This window comes from Pteronotus mesoamericanus, unplaced genomic scaffold, assembly GCF_021234165.1.
Source record: "Pteronotus mesoamericanus isolate MK-2021 breed Mesoamerican mustached bat unplaced genomic scaffold, CSHL_Meso_final scaffold_582, whole genome shotgun sequence".
Classification (NCBI taxonomy): Eukaryota; Metazoa; Chordata; class Mammalia; order Chiroptera; family Mormoopidae; genus Pteronotus; species Pteronotus mesoamericanus.
Window position 1 is genome coordinate 3,692,304 of NW_026555323.1, and position 19,189 is coordinate 3,711,492.

The following is a 19,189-nucleotide window of genomic DNA, read 5'->3' on the forward strand; positions in this document are numbered from 1 at the left end:
TGCACAATCTCTTGAAAGGCGGATGCCAAGATTTGAGCTGGTTCTTCCTATCTTTCCAGGGGGCGTAGGATGAGCCTGTGACCATGCCAGCTCTTCAAAGGGAGATAGGACAGCGCCAGCTCCAAGTGGAATTGGCAACAGGCACAGCAATGACTCATGAAAGCAGGGGAGGGGTATGCAGCGTGGCAACAGAGAATCGGCTTGCAGTCCCTCTTGGCAATGATGGAGGAGGTGGTGGACTTGGAGCCAGAAAAATAGAGTAAGGGTCCCTTTCCTGGCTTCCTGGGAACGCTAGCGACGGATGTCCACCTGCCTACTCAACCTTCTCCCCATTGCGAGCCCTCTGCTCCCACCGATTTCGAGTCCAGGATTCTTTTCCTTTAGAAAACATTTATGGAATGGGCCCTGGGTGCTGTGGCTCAGTTGGCTGAAGCATTGTCCCATAACTGAAAGGCTGCAGGTTCGATTCCCAGTCTGGGCATGTACGAGAGGCAACCAATCAGTGTTTCTCTCTCTCTCTTCTTCTCCCTCTCTCTAAAAGCAATGAGAAAATGCCCTCAAGTGAGGATAAACATAAAAAATAAAAATTAAAAGTGTTTATTGAATGGATGAACCTCACAGACAGTACATGAAGCAAAGGAATCTGGACTCTAAATTAGAGTAAACACTGTGTGGTTCATTTCGATGACATTTTACAACAGGCAAAATTCATCTAGGGTGAAAAAATACCCTATTATTTGCCTCTGGATGGTGAAGGATCTCCTGGGAAGAGATGCAGAGCAAGTGGGTTACATAAGCGTACGCCCTTGTCAAAATCATAGAGCCAATTCTGTCATGATATCATTTTGATATATGTAATTTTTACCTCTGGTAAAAGCAAAAAAATAATAATAATTAATGATGAGTGAAGGTCAGGGAATGGGCGGAGTTACAGAAGCAGAAATGGCAGAATGTTGGTACACGGCGGCTCATGATATTATTCTTTTATAAAAGATTTCAGTTTTTTAATATAATATTTATTTTCTAGAGAAAGGGGAAAGGAGGGAGAGAAACATCAATCAGTTGCCTCTCGTGCACCCCCTACTGGAGACCTGGCCTGCAACCCAGACATGTGTCCTGACTGGGAATCGAATCGGTGACTCTTTGGTTTGCCAACCAGCACTTAAGCCACTGAGCCACACCAGCCAGGGTTTCATTTAATATATAGTCATTTAATTATACATTCTGTAATATATCTATTCCTATGGTCTGAATGTGTGTGTCCCCCAAAATTCCTATGTTGAAACCCTAACCCCCACAGTGATGGTATTAGAAGGGGGGGTCTTTAGAAGGAACTTAGGTCATGAGGGTGGGGCTCTCGTGATGGGATTAGTGACCTCGTAAAGGGGACCCCACAGAGCTCCCCCACCCCCTTCTGTCCTGTGAGGACACAGAGAGAAGAGAGCCATCCATGAACTAGGTAGCGTGTCTCACCAGACGCCAAGTTGGCCAGCACTATGGTATTGGACTTCTTAGCCTCCAGAGCTGTGTTGTTTATGGTATTTTGTTATAACAGCCCAAATGGACTAAGAAACACACACACACACACACACACACACACGTACCAAGAATTCCTTCTCAAGGTACTCAACTAAACACTTGTAACTGGGATGTGTCCTTTATGAAGGAACTATTTAAAAAGGTATATCCCTGGCTGGTGTGGCTCAGTGGATTGAGTGCCGGCCTGTGAACTGAAAGGTCACCAGTTCGATTCCCAGTCAGGTCACATGCCTGGGTTGTGGGGCGGGTCCCTAGTTTGGGGCGTGTGAGAGGCAACTGAGTTGCACATCAATGTTTCTCTCCCTCTCTTTCTCCCGCCCTTCCCTTCTGTCTAAAGATAAATACATAAAATTTTTTAAAAATAGGTATAAACTTCCACTTTTTCGCTATTTAATATTGGGGTTTACCCATTCAAGTAGTTCCTCTATAGAGTCTAAATACATTGTGCTTTAGAGATTGCATCTATATTCTATCTAGATTATTTTTGCTGTCTGACCTCATGTGGGTCATTCAAATGCTGGGATGGAGGGAGGGGAAACATTAGTTCTAAGGAAGTTACCGGAAGCTGAACTGACGCAGGCAACCATCACTCTTACCCACTGACCACCAGCAAGAGAGGAACCATCACCGCACATGACAAACCAGCACCCGAGTAACCTTCACGTATGATGATGTGCAACTTTTTTCTCCAATGAGATATGGAAAAATTGAGTGGCACCTAGTGAAGCTGGCCTCAAATGCTCTCTGAAGGAAAACCGCTGTGTCCTCTTGGGTGACAGCCTAGTACTAATGTCTGTCAGAGAAGCTGCCAGAAACTGCAGTGCTTTGATTAAACAGGGCATTAACCAGAGCCTGGCCGCTTGAACCAGAGCTGGCCACAGCGATAAGGACAATCTCACCCTTGAATTCACCCCGTCTCCCCAAAACATTCTCTCCATGCAAGACTTAGCAATGGAAATAAACAGAAGTTTCAGGTGTCTGCTACATGTATCATGAAGGATGGCAAAGTTTGGGTTTTTGTTAATGGGGTTTTTTTTTTTTTGGTCCTTTTAATTGCTCAGTTGGCCATAAAAACCATGATTTGCATTCCTTTGTGATAGTAAGCTGGAAGGTAATTGCAAAGGAAAATGGAGAATTAATGTCATTTCTCGGAAGCCCTCATTTTTTGAACCTCAAGGACTGGACGTAGGCAAGTTTGTTAAGAATGGAAGGTTGTCATTCCTTGATAATGGGGTGATTTAACAAATTAAAGGGAGGAGAGAAGGAGACAGCGCTAATGGGAATAGCAAGAATGCATTAAAGGTAATTTAGTCCTTGAAGAAAAAAAAAATTACTGTCAATGCCAAGTTCAACTAATGTGCAATTTCATAACTACCACATAGTATCATCCAGCGGTGATGTATCTCCAGCTTTGTGGTAAGAAAGGATTGTGGTTTATCTTAGCCCGGGACTGGCAAATCCAGATCAATCACACACGCTGTGAGTAGAAACTACTAAAGGGTGAAAGGGGGAACGTATCGTTTATCATTCCCAATTTGTTTGATAAAGTGAGTTATAATAGGTAAAGAGAGCATTAGGAGCTCATAAGCCCTAATATGAAATTATTGAATGGTCCTAGGTCTCACATATGGATTCTTGATAAGTTGTGTTTTAGGAGCTTGAACTAGTACTGTGCTTACGTTTTTCAAAATAACTACAGCAATGCGCTTGGGGTTATACTACAGAATATTGAATATTGCCTTGTTTTTTTCTTAGTCTGAACAATTGTAGTTCGTGCATCTCTTCCAGGAAACGCAACCTGGAAAACAAACACCTTGAACTTGAAAGGTGTTGTTGGAACACAGGTATCATCATTTAATGAGACGAATGGAGGGGGAGAAAATCGCTTTTCAAAGGGACCATTTGTTCTATGATGACTAGAGGGCAGCGTTGAGAGTGTTACAGGTAATTTGGGGATTTTTGGATCAACTGCAGACATAAAAAGGCACTTACACTCAGTTTTCCATTATTTTTAATGATAAGCACATTTTCAGACTTGAGTCTGACTCTAGCTTAAACATGGGCGAGATTCAATGTGAATCTATCCTTTTCTTGCTTCAAGTATTTTTATATTTAAAAAATAATAATTAATTTACTTATTTTTAGAGAGCAAGAGGAAGGGTAGGGAGAGAGAGAGAAAGGGAGAAAGAGAAACATCAATTTGTTGTTCCACGTATTGACACATTCATTGGTTGGTTCTTTTATGTGCCCTGGCCAGGGATTGAACCTGCAACCTTGGTGCGTCAGGACGATACTCTAACCAACGGAGCTGCCTGGCCAGGGCCAAGTATTGCTTTATAAACGTGACATTGATTTGCTTGGCATGGGTAAAGCTAACAATTTAATCTATTAGATGTCATACCTCAACCAGAAAGGGTCTGAAGAACAAATGTTAATGTCTAGGCCAGAAATTACTTTTTAAAAATTCACAGTGTGTCTATTCTGATTACTGAATTAACAAATCTTTAACAAACACTTTCAGCGCTGACTGGTGTGGCTCAGTGGGTTGGGTGTCCTCCAGCAAAGCAAAAGGCCGCTGGTTCGATTCCCAGTCAGCAGGGCACATGCCTGGGTTGCAGGTTCGGTCCTGGTGGGGCGCGTGAGAGGCAGCCTGACCCATGTTTCTCCCTCGCATCAATGTTTCTCTCCCTCCTTCCCCCTCCCTCTAAAAATAAATAAAGAAAATCTTTATAAAAAATAAAGAAAACCGTCATATGTACTATCATAATATGATTTATTCCGTATAGTGATATGAAATTCTTCAGCACAAGAGAAGGTCTCCATTTCTCTACTGAGAACAACAAGAAAAAGGGGAGAAGAAACAGAAAGGGCCTCTTCGTAGTGTCTGTTGGACCCTGTCCCAGGAAGGTCTGTGACCGACGGGGACCTGACCTCAGCCAGGTAAACAGCGTTTCCGGAAGACCACGCTCTCCATGCAGAAGGCTCATTCCTGAGCCTCCAGCCAGGCCCCAGCCAGGGTGACAGCCTCCTGACCCTACAGGAGGACCTGCCATTGCAGGAACCCAAGGCCACCCAGGCCAGGCTCGGGGACCTCAGAGAGCTTTGCCCCGAGGCTCCGTGGCTCTCCACGCAGTCAGAAAAAGGACAGAGAGCAGGCTGCGTGCTTTCGAAACAAACAGACTCTGGTAATGGGGCCCCAAGTACACATTTAAATAAATAAGCCTGACAAATGGCAAAATCAATATATACGCTAATTAAAAACACTAAACGTTGGCCATACGCTTTTCTACCATATTTACTAATTATCGTAACTTATATCTAAGCAAACCATAAGCAAATTAAAGAGAACTGATGGTGTGCATTTTCTGTGCCTTTTAGAGGTGGGAAGGACATTAAAGGGAGTGGGAACCATTGGGATGGTTCTCGGTTTATTCAGATCCTTCCTGTTAGAGAGTCTGCGCCTGAAAGAAATGGCCACGAAGGCGACCACAGTTCAAGTTTGTTTGTTTGTTTGTTTTCCTCATCAGAGGACGTGCTTATTGATTTTAGAGAGAGGGGAAGGGAGGGAGACAGAGAGGGAGAGAAACATTGATCGGTTGCCTCTCATATGCACCCCGACTGGGGATCGAACCCACAGCCTAGGCATGTGCCCTGATCAGGAATCGAACCAGCGACCTTTCGGTTTACGGGACGATGCTCCGACCAACTGAGTCACACTGGCCAGGGTAGTTCAAGTTTTATTCTAGCTCATAAAACATGTAATTTGGGAGCCGAAAGAGCAGATGAAGGCCACCCATATTTGAGCAATTCCAGAACACGCCACAGCAGGGGGACCACAGCACAAGTCTTATCCCTGTCAGGTTTTAGAATTCTACTACTGACACGCACAGTTATCTGAGACACTTTCACTGAGCCTGTTTGGGGCTCCGACGAAGAACAAAGACTCGGGACAGTCAGGCACACACTTCAACAGCACCAAGTGCCTGTGACAAAATGCGCTGCCCAAGGACCATTCTTTTTACACCGTGGAACAAACCAAGAAGTGCCCCAGTGGCCTGGGAACAACTTAGAAGACACAGCATCAGCAAAACAGTGTATAAATGGTCAGAGGACACAGTGAACCGAGAACAAGGGAAGAAAGAAAACATAAAGGAAAACTAGGGCTTTTCAAAGACTGCCAACGCACGGGTTGTTCACGTACTTGTTAAATAATTGAAGACTTTGTTCTTGACCTTCAGCCCTAAGGGCACCGCTAGGTTCGGGCAGAGGGCCAACACTCGCTTTTTCTTCTGCAGTGGACACATCTCGTAAGAGCCTGTGTGTTTGTTCTGCGTTGTAATATAAACAGCTGTCACAGGTCTGGCAAGAAGCTCACCTGCCGCGTCCCCTCTCCCTCTTCTCTAAAGTTACACGTTGCTGGAGATTTGGCTATTCCAAATTGTATACAGAAGGATGAATATTATTCAGTTCATGTTTTTTAAGATGAATATCCATTGGCTCATTGAAAAATGGATCAGGCCCTGGCTGGGTAGCTCAGTTGGTTAGAGCATCGTCCCAATATGACAAGGTTGCGGGTTCGATCCCCGGTGAGGGCACATACAAGAAGCACCCAATGAGCACATCAGTAAATGTAACAACAAATCAATGATTTCTCTCTCTCCTATCACTAAGTACATTTTTAAAAAGTGATTTAAAAAAAAGAAACCATTTATAAATATGCATTTTCACTTATTCGACTTCTTTAGCAGACAGACCATTTGACTGAACAGTATGGGGGTTGTGGTATGGGAAGGCTTATGACAAGACTATCATTCACAACTGCCCTAGAAACCAAGGATAGTCTTCCCATTGAAGCAAATCTTAAATCCATGTAACCGGCGTAAAGCAGGGACCCTTCTGGTTTGGTCTCGGAGAAACGTTGTGGGCAAATGAAGACCAACGACCAAACACAGCTACGGACGAGGTCCAATCTTTTCCTGCATTCTCAAAGACGTGGGTGGTACCCACGTATGCAGGTGACAGCATTACAAACAGGGATCCCCTTCTTTTGCCTCTGTCCCCATCACTCCCATGCCTGTCCCAGGACCTCTGCTGCCATCGCTTCCCCCTCCCCCTCCCCCAATTCAGCTCTGCATTGTTTCTCTCCCCTCACGTTCCCTCACTCCTCATTCCTTAATTATATTGACCAACCCAAACCTCTCAACAGGAAAGAATCCTTTCTCTCTAAGGAGGGAGTTTGGGAAATTGGGGTACTGACTACAGAGCTGTCTCTGGAGGGCTAGGAAAGGAGAAGCAGCTGAGAAGGCTTCTGTGCTGATTTTTGAAAATAACAGCTTTATTCTATAGAATGCACACATATATAAAATGCGCACATATATTCTATATAATGCAGATATCATAAAATCCATCCAAATAACATGGTTCAGTGGTTTTTAGTCTATTCTTAGACACGCTCAACAATCATATTATCTAATTTCAGGTCCCTGGACCCCGTGATCCTCACTCTCCGTCCCCCCTACTTCTGGCCCTTGGCAGCCACTAATCTACTGCCTGTCTCCATGGATTTATCTGTTCTGGACATTTCCAATGAATGGAATCATGCCACAGTGGTATTTTGTGATTGCTTTCTCTCTTTTTGCATAAGATTTTCAAGGTTCATCCAGGTTGTAGTATGCATCGGGTCTCCATCCCTTTTTATGGCAGAATAATATTCCACTGTATGGAGCAATCACATTTTGTCTATCCATTCATGCGTTGATGAGCATTTGGGTTGTTTCGACTTGTTGGCTATTAGGTATGAATAATGCTGTCGTGAATATTTTCACAGGTTTTTGTGGGGACATATGTTTTCATTTCTTTTGGGTATATCCCTAGGAGTGGAATTGCTGGGTCACGTGGTAACGCTTAACATCCTAAGGAGCCATGATCATTTGTGAGCTTTCACCTGTAGAATGAAGGCTTGGTGCAACTTTCTTTCTTTCTTTTAATTTTTTAAAAAAGATTTTATTTATTTATTTTTAGACAGAGGAGAAGGGAGGGAGAAAGAGAGGGGGAGAAACATTGAGGTGTGGTTGCCTCTCACATGTCTCCTACTGGGAACCTGGCCTGCAACCCAGGCACGTGCCCTGACTGGGAGTCGAACCAGCGACCCTTTGGTTCACAGGCCCATGCTCAGTCCACTGAGCCACACCAGCCAGGGCAAAGTCCAACTTTCTTAACCTAAATATTTTATGCCTTGCACTTAAAAGTCCTCATTAAAATAAGAAAGGTGCACATTTTTCCATTAGATAACTAAAATTGTCCCTCAGGTTTTCTTGGGGGTTCAGGTTTTATTCAGCATCACTAACATTTACATCTTTCTTTTTTTAGAATATTTATTTAGTTTTTTATTTATTGACTTTAGAGAGAGAGGAAGGGAGAGAGAGAAAAACATCAGTCTGTTGTTTTACTTATTCATGCATCCATTGGCTGCTTCGTGTATGTGCCCTGGCTGGGGATCAAACCCGCAGCCTAGGTATATTGGAATGACGCTCTAACCAAATGAGCTACCCAGCTAGAGCCCGATGTTGACTTCTGAATCATGAGATTTTAGAGAGAAGCATCGGATATTTTTCCTAAAATAAAAATCCATGCCGTGGTGAAGCTCATTATAACTGCAGGTGGGACATCAGATATTTTGATTAGACCTTCGGGAACTTTTCAAAGCAAAGAGCTTCTTACCTTGGTAATAAAGAAAAAGGCAGGTGAGCAGGTAAGGGCAGAATTCCTCCAGATGAGAGCAAAACGCACAGAAAGCCCTTGGACCTTTGGAGCAAAGCTTCAGAAGAAAAGACTCCACTCTCTTCCCAGAGCAGCCCCAAGACACGACCTCCTGGTACTCCCTCAGGGAGAACACGCCCTCACATACCAAGGGCAGGAGCACCCGGCTCACATCGAACTCCCTCAGTATCTTCTCTTTATAAGTCACGGGTATTTCCGCGAGCTGCCTGCTCCTCTTCTCCTTCTCTCTCTGTGTCGCGGACTCACAGTCATAGAACCACGACCTGGCCCCTCTCTCAACCATCGTGGCTTGTGGAGAGCTGGTGCAAGGTCTCCCTTCCAGGCCGTGCTGCTTGGGGGCTCCGCAGGCCCTACATGGACGCCTGGAGGCCGACTCACCCGCCTTCTGCAATATCTGCAGGGAGACGGGGAGCCTGGATTAGACCCAAGGTGTTGGCTGCCGTGGCCTAAGAGGATTGCGCTGCACTCATCAGCTCCTTGCTTCCAAAGACGAAGGAGAGGCGCAAGACGTTGAAATTCTTCCTCTCATCCCCAGGTGATTGTCCCAGGCTCCTCCTGGCCTTCCCCCCATGACGATGTTCAATGTTATAAACGCAGTGTCGGGAGCTGTACCGGATCAGGCTCTGTGTCCCTGTCTCTTCCTGCCACCATGGTTTGGAGTGAGGCACAACCTTGCAGGAGAGCTAAAGACGGTGGGGGGAAGTAGCCAAGGGGGGTGGGGTGGCAAAACAGTGTTCAGGTTTTTTTGTATTTCGGGATTTTATTTATTTATTTTTAGAGAGAAGGGAAGGGAGGGGAAAAGAGAGGGAGAGAAACATCGATCAGTTGCCTCTTGTACACGCCCCGCCTGGGGACGGAACCCATACCCCAGGCCTGTGTCCTGACTAGGAACTGAACCGGTGACCTTTTGCTTTGCAGGAGGACACCCACCCCACTGAGCCACACCAGTCAGGACCAGTGCTGGTTACACGATTCGGCTGCATACCCGACCCCTCTCCTCTGACCTGGCCCTGGTGTCCGCTTAATGAAGCTGATTAGAAGGCGAGATTATTGCTGGCTCAGGGGAGGCCTCTGCTACAAGCAACGCCTCACCGTGGATCGCGTGAATATAACACGATTGCTCCAAACCAGCCTGCATGTGCCCTCTGCCCGGGACGCCCCAGGCCCTGGCGTAACCTCGGGACACTCCATGGCTGGGTCTGCAGGCGGCCAGTTCTCGCCCCCCAGATACTCCCTGTCCCATTCCTCTCCATGTGCTACGTGACTGACTTAGGGCGTTGGGGTCCTTCTGTCGCCCCCATCATAGGCGTCATCTCTCTAAGAGCCGCCCAGAGAGCATGTGCGGGTAGACAGGAACGATTTAACAGGGTCCAGATATGTCTTTTTTCCAGTGAGGAAATTAACATTTAAAAGATCTGTGGTTATTGAAATACTCTCGCCTGTTCGGTTTATACAAACCATTAGATATTTTTCTACCACCTTTGGGTGGAAGATGTATTCTTCAGAAATCAAAACTCCCTTGGGGTGGTCGGGTCGTGGTAACAGGGAGAAAAGACTTGTCCTGCCTTTGCTTCTCACTTCGTGTGAGACCGCGAGAAAAAACTTGAGACCATCATAGGCCATGGTAGGAAATGTGTGTTTCCGGTGTTTTGACATCTTGACGCCAATTCCTGGAGATAGCAAAGGACTCACCTGGAAGTGTGATTTTCATGTGCAAACCCACCAATCCAGAGCCTACCCCCCAACAACCCCTTGTTGGGGTCTCTCACTCCAGGTCATCATCCGCCGGCTAGAATCACCCCACGGTCAGGGACCAGGTAGCTATGGGCAGCCCTGAGACCCCAGAGACCGCCCATGTGCAAACGAGCCAATCTTAGGCCCGCTTACCCTGCGTTGCCGGTTTCTTCCCACGGAAACAGAAATAAAAACCATTTCCTGCGCCCCCTCCTCTTGGGAACTAGGAATAACAATCATAGCAGTGGTCGCCCCATCTGTTGGCCTCAACATAGAGGCAGACCAATAAACCTACGTTGTAAAACGTCCATTGAAAGTACACATCTGGGGCAGGGCTGTGACAATATTGTGCCACAATATTGAGCCTCGTGAAGAACTGGGCGCGCAGTTCCAAAATCCGCACTGTTTCCCTCAGCGCCAGCCCTAGGTCATTGGGCCGCACATCGAAAATTCTGAAGGAAATGGTGCCACCTTGTGGTATTTTGTGGTATTTCAGGTCATATATATTTTTAAAGATTTCATTTATTTTTTTGGAGAAGTGAAGGAAGAGAGGAAACATCGATGTGGGAAATAAACGTCCATAGGTTGCCTCTCGCACACCCCCAACTGGGGACCCGGCCCACAACCCAGCCAGGGCTCTTTTTTTTTTCTTCACAGACTTTTTTTTCAGAGCAGTTTTAGGTTCGCAGCAAAGTTGAACAGAATGTACAGCAGGTCCTCAAGTAACATCATTTCATTCAGCATCATTTTTCCACAACATTGAAGAGATGCCATCGGAACTGAATTCTTTGTACCAATTAGCCTACGGTAAAGTCGGTTTTGTTATACCCCCAACAGCATGGTTAGAGCTCAAAATTATTACGCGAAGGGAATAAAGCCAGGCAAAAGAAGTAAATGTGTATGATTTCACTTGCAGAAATTTCTAGGAAATGAAAACTCACTCATAGTGACAGAAAGCAGATCATGGTTGTTTGGAGATTGGGGGTGGGGGCCCAAGAAAGACAAACTGCCAAGGAGCCAGGGGAAACTTGTGGGGCACCTCTGTGGGGTCACAGCATTTGACAATACAAAGGTCACTGCAGAATGGGAGGAGTAGAAATCAGGTGACAGAAGGTTGAGAAGTGACTGAGTCTGTGTAACTGTCCAGAAGCTTACCAGGGAAGGACATGGGAAAGATGAAGTGGTTTTAGTGCCATACTTTATGGAACCGCCTCCTGGGAGCTGTTCGTGATTCCAGTTCCCTTAGTGCAAATAGCTTTGTAACTCCAACGGTATTTATTAACTATACCTCATTATATGACACGTCCAATTCAATTTTACCAAAGTTGAAAGGCACTATAGTGTTAAGCGCAGAGACACTGGCCCCTGAGTTGAATCTCAGCTCTGTGACACAGTGGCTGTGTGACTTCATAGTCCAGTCGCTTAGCGTCTCTGTGCTCCAGTGTCTCCATCTACAAACGGGTATGAGAGTATCTCCTGTTATAAGTATGACAGTTAATATTTGTAAAGAGCTTAGAACATTCTAAGTTTGCCACATTCTAATCCCTAAGAATATTAATAAACATCATTTTTCGTTCCCTCTACAGGAATGCTCGTGGTTATGAAGGATGCCAAAGATGTGTGCGGGTGGCATTTGCCCTAGCCTCGAAGAACTAGCAAGGGCCAGTCAGATTTAAATTTTTGTCCAGCTCTTCTACGCAGCCTGGCTCAGCAGCCCCTGCTCTTGGCCAGCCTCAGCATGAAGGCCGAAGAGGGTGCTTCTCAATGACCATTCCTACCAACCTTGATGTCAATTGCAAGAGTAGTGAAAGCCACAATTCGGGAGGGTTAATACAAGCGCCACACTGCGACGGGAAATGTCAGCCTTCACAAGATTTTGGACAATTTGCGTTTCAACCGACGAATGGAGACAAGTTCATAGCCTTGAAAGTACCTAGAGCTTATTCAGGATCCTCATCACTTTCCTGGAGGAGCCACCGCGGGACTCCTCCTAGAGTGCGCCCAGCCTCGGCCCCGCCCCCTGCAGGGAGCAAGCCCCGTCGCCCCGCCTCCTCGGTGCTCATTGCCCCGCCCCTGCAGTATACGAAACCGCAGTCCCGCCTCGCCCCGTCGCCCCGCCTCCCTGTAGCCCCGCCCCTGCAGTGTAAGTAAGCCATTCGCCTCCCCATGGCCCCGCCCCTGCAGTGAAAGTAACCGCAGCCCCGCTTCCCCATAGCTCCGCCTCTGCAGTGAAAGTAACCGCAGCCTCTCTTCGCCGTCGCCCCGCCTCCCTCTGGCCCCGCCCCTGCCGTGTGCGTAACCGCGGAGACACCTCTCCCCGCGCCCGCAGCTCCGCAGTGCGTGTCCAGTTGCTGCCTAGACCGTACGCGCGGCCGCCGCCACTACCTACCGTCAAGCGCAGCGTCGCTTGCCGAGGAAAGCGGGTGCCATGGCGTCTGAGGCCCTGGCCGCGGAGGCGGTGGTTTCGCGCCTGCAGCGGCAGGAGGAGGACATCACCTGGCTGTGGGCAGAGGTCCTGCGCCTGAGGGAAGAGCTGACGAACGCGCCCGACCGGTGCGAGGCGGAGGGGCCATGCCTCACGCGGGAGGTGGCGCAGCTCCGGGCCGAGAACCGCGACCTGCGCTACCGCCTGCACCGCCTGCGGGTGTGCCTCACCGAGGAGCTGAGCCACCGGGAGAAGCTGGAGAGGGCGGCAGCGGCGGCGGCGGCGGCGGCGGCGCCGGCAGCGCAGGAGGAGGCTGGGCGCGCGGCTCCTGGCGAGCAGGTAGCGGGACGCCGGGACTCCTTGCGGGGGACGCGGTAGGGCGCCACCTAGGCCTCGGGCGGCGCCGCGGCCCGCGACGTGCACGCACTTCATTTTTCTCTGGGTTGACAGGTGCCGGTGCTGGCGGCGCCGTGGGGGGTGTGGGCCCGGTCCCGTCCAGACCCCGCGGGCGTGCCCTGCTCTCCTCTTCCCTCTGGGGGAACCGCGGAGTGGCCTGGACACCAAGGGGCCCCTGCCTTTGCAGCAATCGCCAGACTGACGTCATGATGCAGTTGCTCAGCTTTTTCGTTAAATTGCTGGCGCACATTTTTTTCAGTAGCAGAAATAGCATTTTCCTCCCTTTGGAAAAAAAAAATACTGGCCTTTTTAAAGCTCAGAGCTTTCCTTGGGCAGGAAGATCAACAAGTGCGTAGGTGAACATTTCCTCTAATGATGGCGGCTCTGAGCTATTTAGAACAGGTGGTTGTCGGGATTTTTGTCGTCTTGAGGTCTGAATATTTAACATCATTATTTAATACAGGATTTTAGTGTTTCAGTTCGTTGTAGGACAAATTTTCTTCCTGTAACGTAATAAATTTCCTAAGTTCTGAAGGCTTTGTTTTAGACCGTGGGCTCTTTTCAGTTCTTTACCAAGGAAAACAATGGTAAAAAAAATATATATATATCATAAAATAAGGCGATTCAGGTCTCTGGTGGCAGCTACCTAACCATTTTCCAGTGACCTTAAAATATATTTAATACATTCGAATGTATTGCCGTTCCGAGCAAGAATGTATGAAAACGCACGGACAGGAAGGACCAAGTCTTGGGAAACAAATTGCCCACTAGGGGTCGTAGGTGGTTCTCAGGAGAACCCGGCTGTGACCCTCTGAACAGGCGACACTTGCTGCTCCCTGGCCCGTCCCCCTCCTTCCTCAGGTTTCAGACCTGTTGCGCCGTCTTGCCATTGGTATGAGTTGTTTACAATTTCCCTTTATTTCTCAGCCTCCGTCTAGTCAAAGCCAAGAGAAGGACATTAAAAAGAAGAAGAAGAAGGAGGAGAAGGAGCCTGACAGTGAGGTAAGTCGTTGCTATGGAAATAAAACAAAAGACTACCTGTCGTTGAACTACGCTCATTTAATGAATACCTCTGGTTTTTCCATTAAAACATAATTAGTAATGAAGTGGCCATTTGGGGCACAGTAGGATATTTAAAACTTTGCTTTCCTTATATTCAAGACGTCTGAACTTAAAGAGACGAGGTAGCCACGCAGCTGTCAACTGCCCCTTGGTCTGTATAAGTCGAGACAGTAGAGCTCTTCCTTTGTGCTCAGTAAATGGGCTACTTTGCTTTTTTATACCAATCGTTAAAACAGCCAGATAGTATTTCTCGATACCAGCATTTGGTAGGAGGGCTGCATGCCCTTCAAGGGCTTAGTCTGGTTGCGGAGGTCAGACAAAAACAGGAGGAAGAGCTAGAGAGCAAAGTAAGACGGTCTGTAAATAAGCATTGAATTATGCAACTCGTCATCCATGTGCGTTAAACATGTGGAAAAGGGAGGTGCCCGTGGGGGTGGCAGCGAGAGGGCCTGGGCTGCCAGCTGGGCCCTGAGAGCTGAGAAGGAGGCAAGAGGGGACGTGGAGGGATGGGAGCTGGCAAGGCAATGACCGGGGTGTGCTGGGAAGGGGGGGGCTTATTTAATGCTGAGGCAGTTAGGAAAAAAAGTGGACTGTGCATGTTAACTTGAGTGTCCTCTAATGATTTTCAGCTGAAAAATCAACCACATTTCATGAAGGATCGATGGAAGTTTTTTGAATCGTTGGAGAAGGATCATCGGGTGTTGTTTGCCATTTGTGAAAAAAGGGGGAATGCAACCAATGTGATCAAAGTAAAAGTGGCTGATGGGAAAACAGTGGAAGGGGAAGTTTGGAAAACAACACCTTACCAAGTGGCTGCTGATATTAGGTAAACCATAGTTCGGAGAAGATATTCAGTATTAAGTATTGTGCCAGAGCTTGTTGAAAACGTGGTGTTCTTGGGGAATACTAAAATCTTTTTTTTTTCTTACTCATTGAATAAGTTAAATGGGATCAGTTAATTTTTTCCCCCTCTGGCTTCTAATGAGGCCATTTAAATAAGTAATCAATCTCAGAATTTCAGAACACGATTTCAGCCTCTTAGAACATCCAAATTTTAAAGGTTTGGTAAAAGTATATAGTAGAGAGAAACATATAGTCCGCGACAGTCCACATTACATTGATTTTGTTCATTATCAAGATATCATGAGTTTTAAAAGGTCTTTTGCTGGACTAGGGTCAGGAAACTTTAAGCCCTTGTTCCACCAGTAATTAACTGTGAGTAGTCTATGAACCAACTTGGGCAGATCCTGAAAGCTGTCCAAGCTGGTTTTCTTACATCTTCAGTGGAAATAATGATACTTTCCCCATTTACCTTGTGAGGTTGTAAATATTCAGTGAAATAGTGTATGTGAAAATTAAAGTATTTCCAGAAATGTACAACAGGCGTACTAATTATAATTGAAGATACTTGTGTTAGGGCTATTATACGCCTGAAGTACTTTGGCCTTCCTGGAATTTAAATACCTTAGTGAAGTGATGTTGTTTTGACTAATGTTAATTTGTAGCATTGAATACAGTTCTATAGAAGCCGCTGCTCAAAACTGCCATGTAAATAAACACCTGCTATTTTAACAGCAAACTGTGCAACAATGGAAATCCACCGATTTCCTTTGAAAGCCGTGGTCACGATTGTATTTCTTTTTGAGCCTATCATATCATATACCCTAAAGGCTGCTCCCTCCTGACTGCCGTATTTTCCAGGAGAGACGGATGGATGTGCTAGAGAAAAATAGGTTTTGAGGCAAAAATAATTTTACGTTCACTGGTAAAGAGCCATAAAGGGGGGCTGCAGGAAAGCTTTAAAAAATAACGCTGTTCAGGACAAAAGAATGGGCAAAGCGGTGGCCATCATTTTACTATCAGACAGCAGAATTCAGGGCCGGAATCACAAGATGAGATAGTGAGACTTACTTTAACAATAGATCAACACACTGGTTATTTGTCACGGCCCTGTATGAGTTAACCGACCAATAAGAAACACAGAAGCCCAAGAGCAGTAGGCTCTAATGAGCTTTTCTGAGTTGACAGATCATAGGCAAAATTCTAAGATTATACGTGTTTGAACCATGACCCTGTAAGAGAGACGTGGGGACTACAGTGATGTGCACAGCGCCCCCATCGGGCTGGCTCCTTGCACTTCAGCAACAAATTAACAGACAAGGCTGCCCACGCCACAAGCATATACAATGGTGGAATAATCACAAGGCAGTCACAATGAAAGGGTCTGGAAAAAAGGGACAGTTCAGCAGACAGTGGTGTGCAGATGCCATCAGATCCGTAGCGCCTGTCCCACTGCCTTGCCACCCTCTGTTCCCTGGGAGCAGCTCTCTTGTGCTGTCCTCTGTGGCCCTGTTGTTGCTCCTTGGGAGGTCATAGCTGTTCCTCCCACTCGTTCACCACATCTGTGGGGCTGTTCGTCCATCTGGCAGCTGTACAATTTGCATAGCCCTGTTCTTGCTGGTGCATTCTGGGGAGCTTAAGGCTCCTTTAAGGATCGAGCAGTCAGAGGTATCATAAGCCGGGCTTGTAGCTGGTCTGGCAATACAATTCTCCCAAGGAGTTAACTGTAGTGGGCTCCTGGTCTCTTGGCTTCCAGTCTGATCCAGTGAAGGTAATCTCACTTAAAGAACTCTCCGAGACAGAGACCTCTCACTCTTTAATTCCCTGGCTTTTGTACTTGGCTCCTTCCCCTCTCTCTCTCAATTTAATGGACTGAGATAATAGGAAGAAAGAGGCTGTGAGAGGGCGGGACCCTCACTCCAGTCTTTGTAGTCTGCCTTTGTGCGGGGCCTTTGAGGAGGGCTGTCTGTGCCTGTCCCTCCTGCTGTTTGGGACCAAAGACTTTTTCCGATCTTTGACAGCTTCACATTTCTGCACTTTAGTTTGGATGATTGGTCACAGGCAGAGAGCGCCTCCCTCGGTGAAGTGCCTTCCCTTCCATCTCTGCTTGCACACTGGGCAAGCCTCGTCTGAGCCTGTCTCAGTGTGGTGGTGTTTTGCTAAAGGCCACAGTCATTATCCATTGCACACCAGCATCTTGCCTTTTCAGAGCCGCTGCCTCTTATGCGGCAGGTATGGAAGCACATTAGTTTGCTTGTGGATTTTGTCCAGTATTTTGGGAGGCCATAGCCAGAGTTACTGGCTTTCCATACCTTCATATCTCTTTCCTTAAAACCCACCCTCAGTCTGCTAAGCCAGTCAAGTGTTTGGTTTTTGTTACTCACTCCCAGCTCCTTAAGGAGCATGTTTACAAGTCTGTCTACTGTTGGGGAAAATGTGACTTATTTTAAATTTAAAAAGTAGGTTCCCAAAGAACACACTGAATGCTACTGCTGAAGGGAAGTTTGTATTGGTGTATGTAATTGATCAAAAAATGTAGAAGGACATCTAGTTATTTTTGGGGTGGTAATTGAGGGTGATGTTCTTCATGCTTTTCTCTGCTCTCCAAGTTTCTTCTCCTAACATGTTATCTTTTGTCAATTTTTAAACAACAGTAATTTTTACTTAAAAGACACGAAAAAGATTAACATCTTGATAGAAAACAGGCAAAGGACATGGGCAGCTCATAAAAGTAAAAATGGCCAGTAAACATTTATTTAAGTTGATCAAATAAATTAAAACAACAGTTTCCAACATGACATTGACAAAGATTTAAAAAATCTTCTAAGATGTGTGGAAGTGGTATACTCAGACCGTCTGGATCAGAAGCCTTTCAGCAGCACATGTCCTTTGACCTAGCAAATTCCACCCACGTCCACAGGCTTGTCCCAGAAAATGGTTACAGAAGCCACAAATCTGCCCATGCAGAGGTGTCTGCAGGGGTGGAAGCTTCCTTGCTTGCTTGCTCTTTTAACATTAATGTGTGGTTGCCTCTCGAGCGCCCTCTACTGGGTACCTGGCCCACAACCCAGGCATGTGCCCTGACTGGGAAACAACGACTCTTTGGTTCACAGGCCGGTACTCAATCCACTGAGCCACACCAGCCAGGGCGAAGCTTTCTTAATGACTGTGTTGCTTCTAGACTCTGTTGGAAGTCTGTCTGGTGGCATGGTTGTGAAAAAACAGTCTATAAAATTGCTATAAAATTACCATGGCAACTGTGTTTTTAAAAAAGTCTGTGTGTGTGTGTGTGTGTGTGTGTGTGTTTGTGTGTAAAGGAGGGATGGGTATGTGCCAAAATGTTGTGAGTAGTTATTTCTGGGCGGTAAGATGTATATGTGATCTTTATTCTTTCTCTGTTTTCCGAGTTCTTCACAGTGAACATATATTCCTCTTGTACTTAAAATAAATGTTACAAAATAAAAACAGTCTGTCCCAGTAGTTTGCATTTGTACTTTCTATCTGCTTTAAAAAAAAACCCCAAAAACAAAAAAACCAGCCCCCCGACATTATTTTAATCTTTTGCTTTAGCGAATCATTATAGCTTGGGGTAAGGTTAACTGCCAAGTGACTTTTCTCTCACTAGTCAAGAACTGGCTGAAAACACAGTAATAGCCAAAGTCAATGGTGAATTATGGGACTTGGACCGTCCACTGGAAGGGGATTCCACTCTAGAGCTGCTGACGTTTGATAATGAGGAAGCTCAAGCTGTAAGTATGGAACAACCAACAAGCAAACTGTGGGTATTTTTGTTGTAAATAACATACGAAGCCACCTGTTGAAGTCAAGAATGATGAGTTTTGTGGTCCTCTAAGGTTTAAAATGTATTTTTGCTGTTCAACAAGTATTTAATAAGTTTTTATGGAATGAATATATACAAATATATCAGGTTTTTTAAAGTAGCCTGTATTTACCATTTCTCAAAGTAATTTTTTCCTTAAGTTAGAATGCTATAATTATTAAAGTGTATTTGAAATGAATTTAAATAGACTTAAAAATGGATCTACTTTATAATTTAATATGTGTAGGAGAGTTGAAAAAAATTATCAAGACTCAAATATCCTTTAATTATTAATGTAATAATGATCTAAAATAGACTCCGCATTTTCATGTAGATCTCTGATAAACATTGTTAGCTTAACTTTGAGTTCTCCCTTCAAGTAGTCTATTATCTGCCTAAACCTAACCTATGATTAGCTAAAGTTACGTTAACTATGATACTTACGCTAACTTTCTTGATTTATTAATCCAAATTATCAGAATGATATTATAACGACTTCCTCTTTAAATTATGCATAGTATAATCACTAACTAATACATTATTAACAAAGCCATTTTCAAAAGTGATTCAGAAAGCAATTTTTAAGGGACGTA

General features: G+C 45.8%; 2 protein-coding genes across 2 annotated transcripts in view; one reads left to right on the plus strand and one right to left on the minus strand.

Moving 5' to 3' along the window:
- Positions 1-8,602, minus strand: part of TJP1 (tight junction protein 1) — a 199,481-nt gene extending 190,879 nt beyond the window's left edge. The window contains exons 1-2 of the mRNA XM_054561922.1: positions 8,260-8,602; positions 5,741-5,867 (exon numbers count right to left, since the gene is read on the minus strand). Coding sequence (XP_054417897.1) covers positions 5,741-5,867; positions 8,260-8,602 — 470 coding nt within the window. The remainder of the gene's footprint in view (positions 1-5,740; positions 5,868-8,259) is intronic.
- A 3,775-nt stretch (positions 8,603-12,377) lies between these two features.
- The window catches only part of TARS3 (threonyl-tRNA synthetase 3), a 36,843-nt gene continuing 30,031 nt past the window's right edge, over positions 12,378-19,189 (plus strand). Inside the window, exons 1-4 of the mRNA XM_054561962.1 lie at positions 12,378-12,817; positions 13,802-13,876; positions 14,566-14,762; positions 18,402-18,525. Of these exons, the coding sequence (XP_054417937.1) occupies positions 12,482-12,817; positions 13,802-13,876; positions 14,566-14,762; positions 18,402-18,525 (732 nt within the window). The 5' untranslated portion in view covers positions 12,378-12,481. The remainder of the gene's footprint in view (positions 12,818-13,801; positions 13,877-14,565; positions 14,763-18,401; positions 18,526-19,189) is intronic.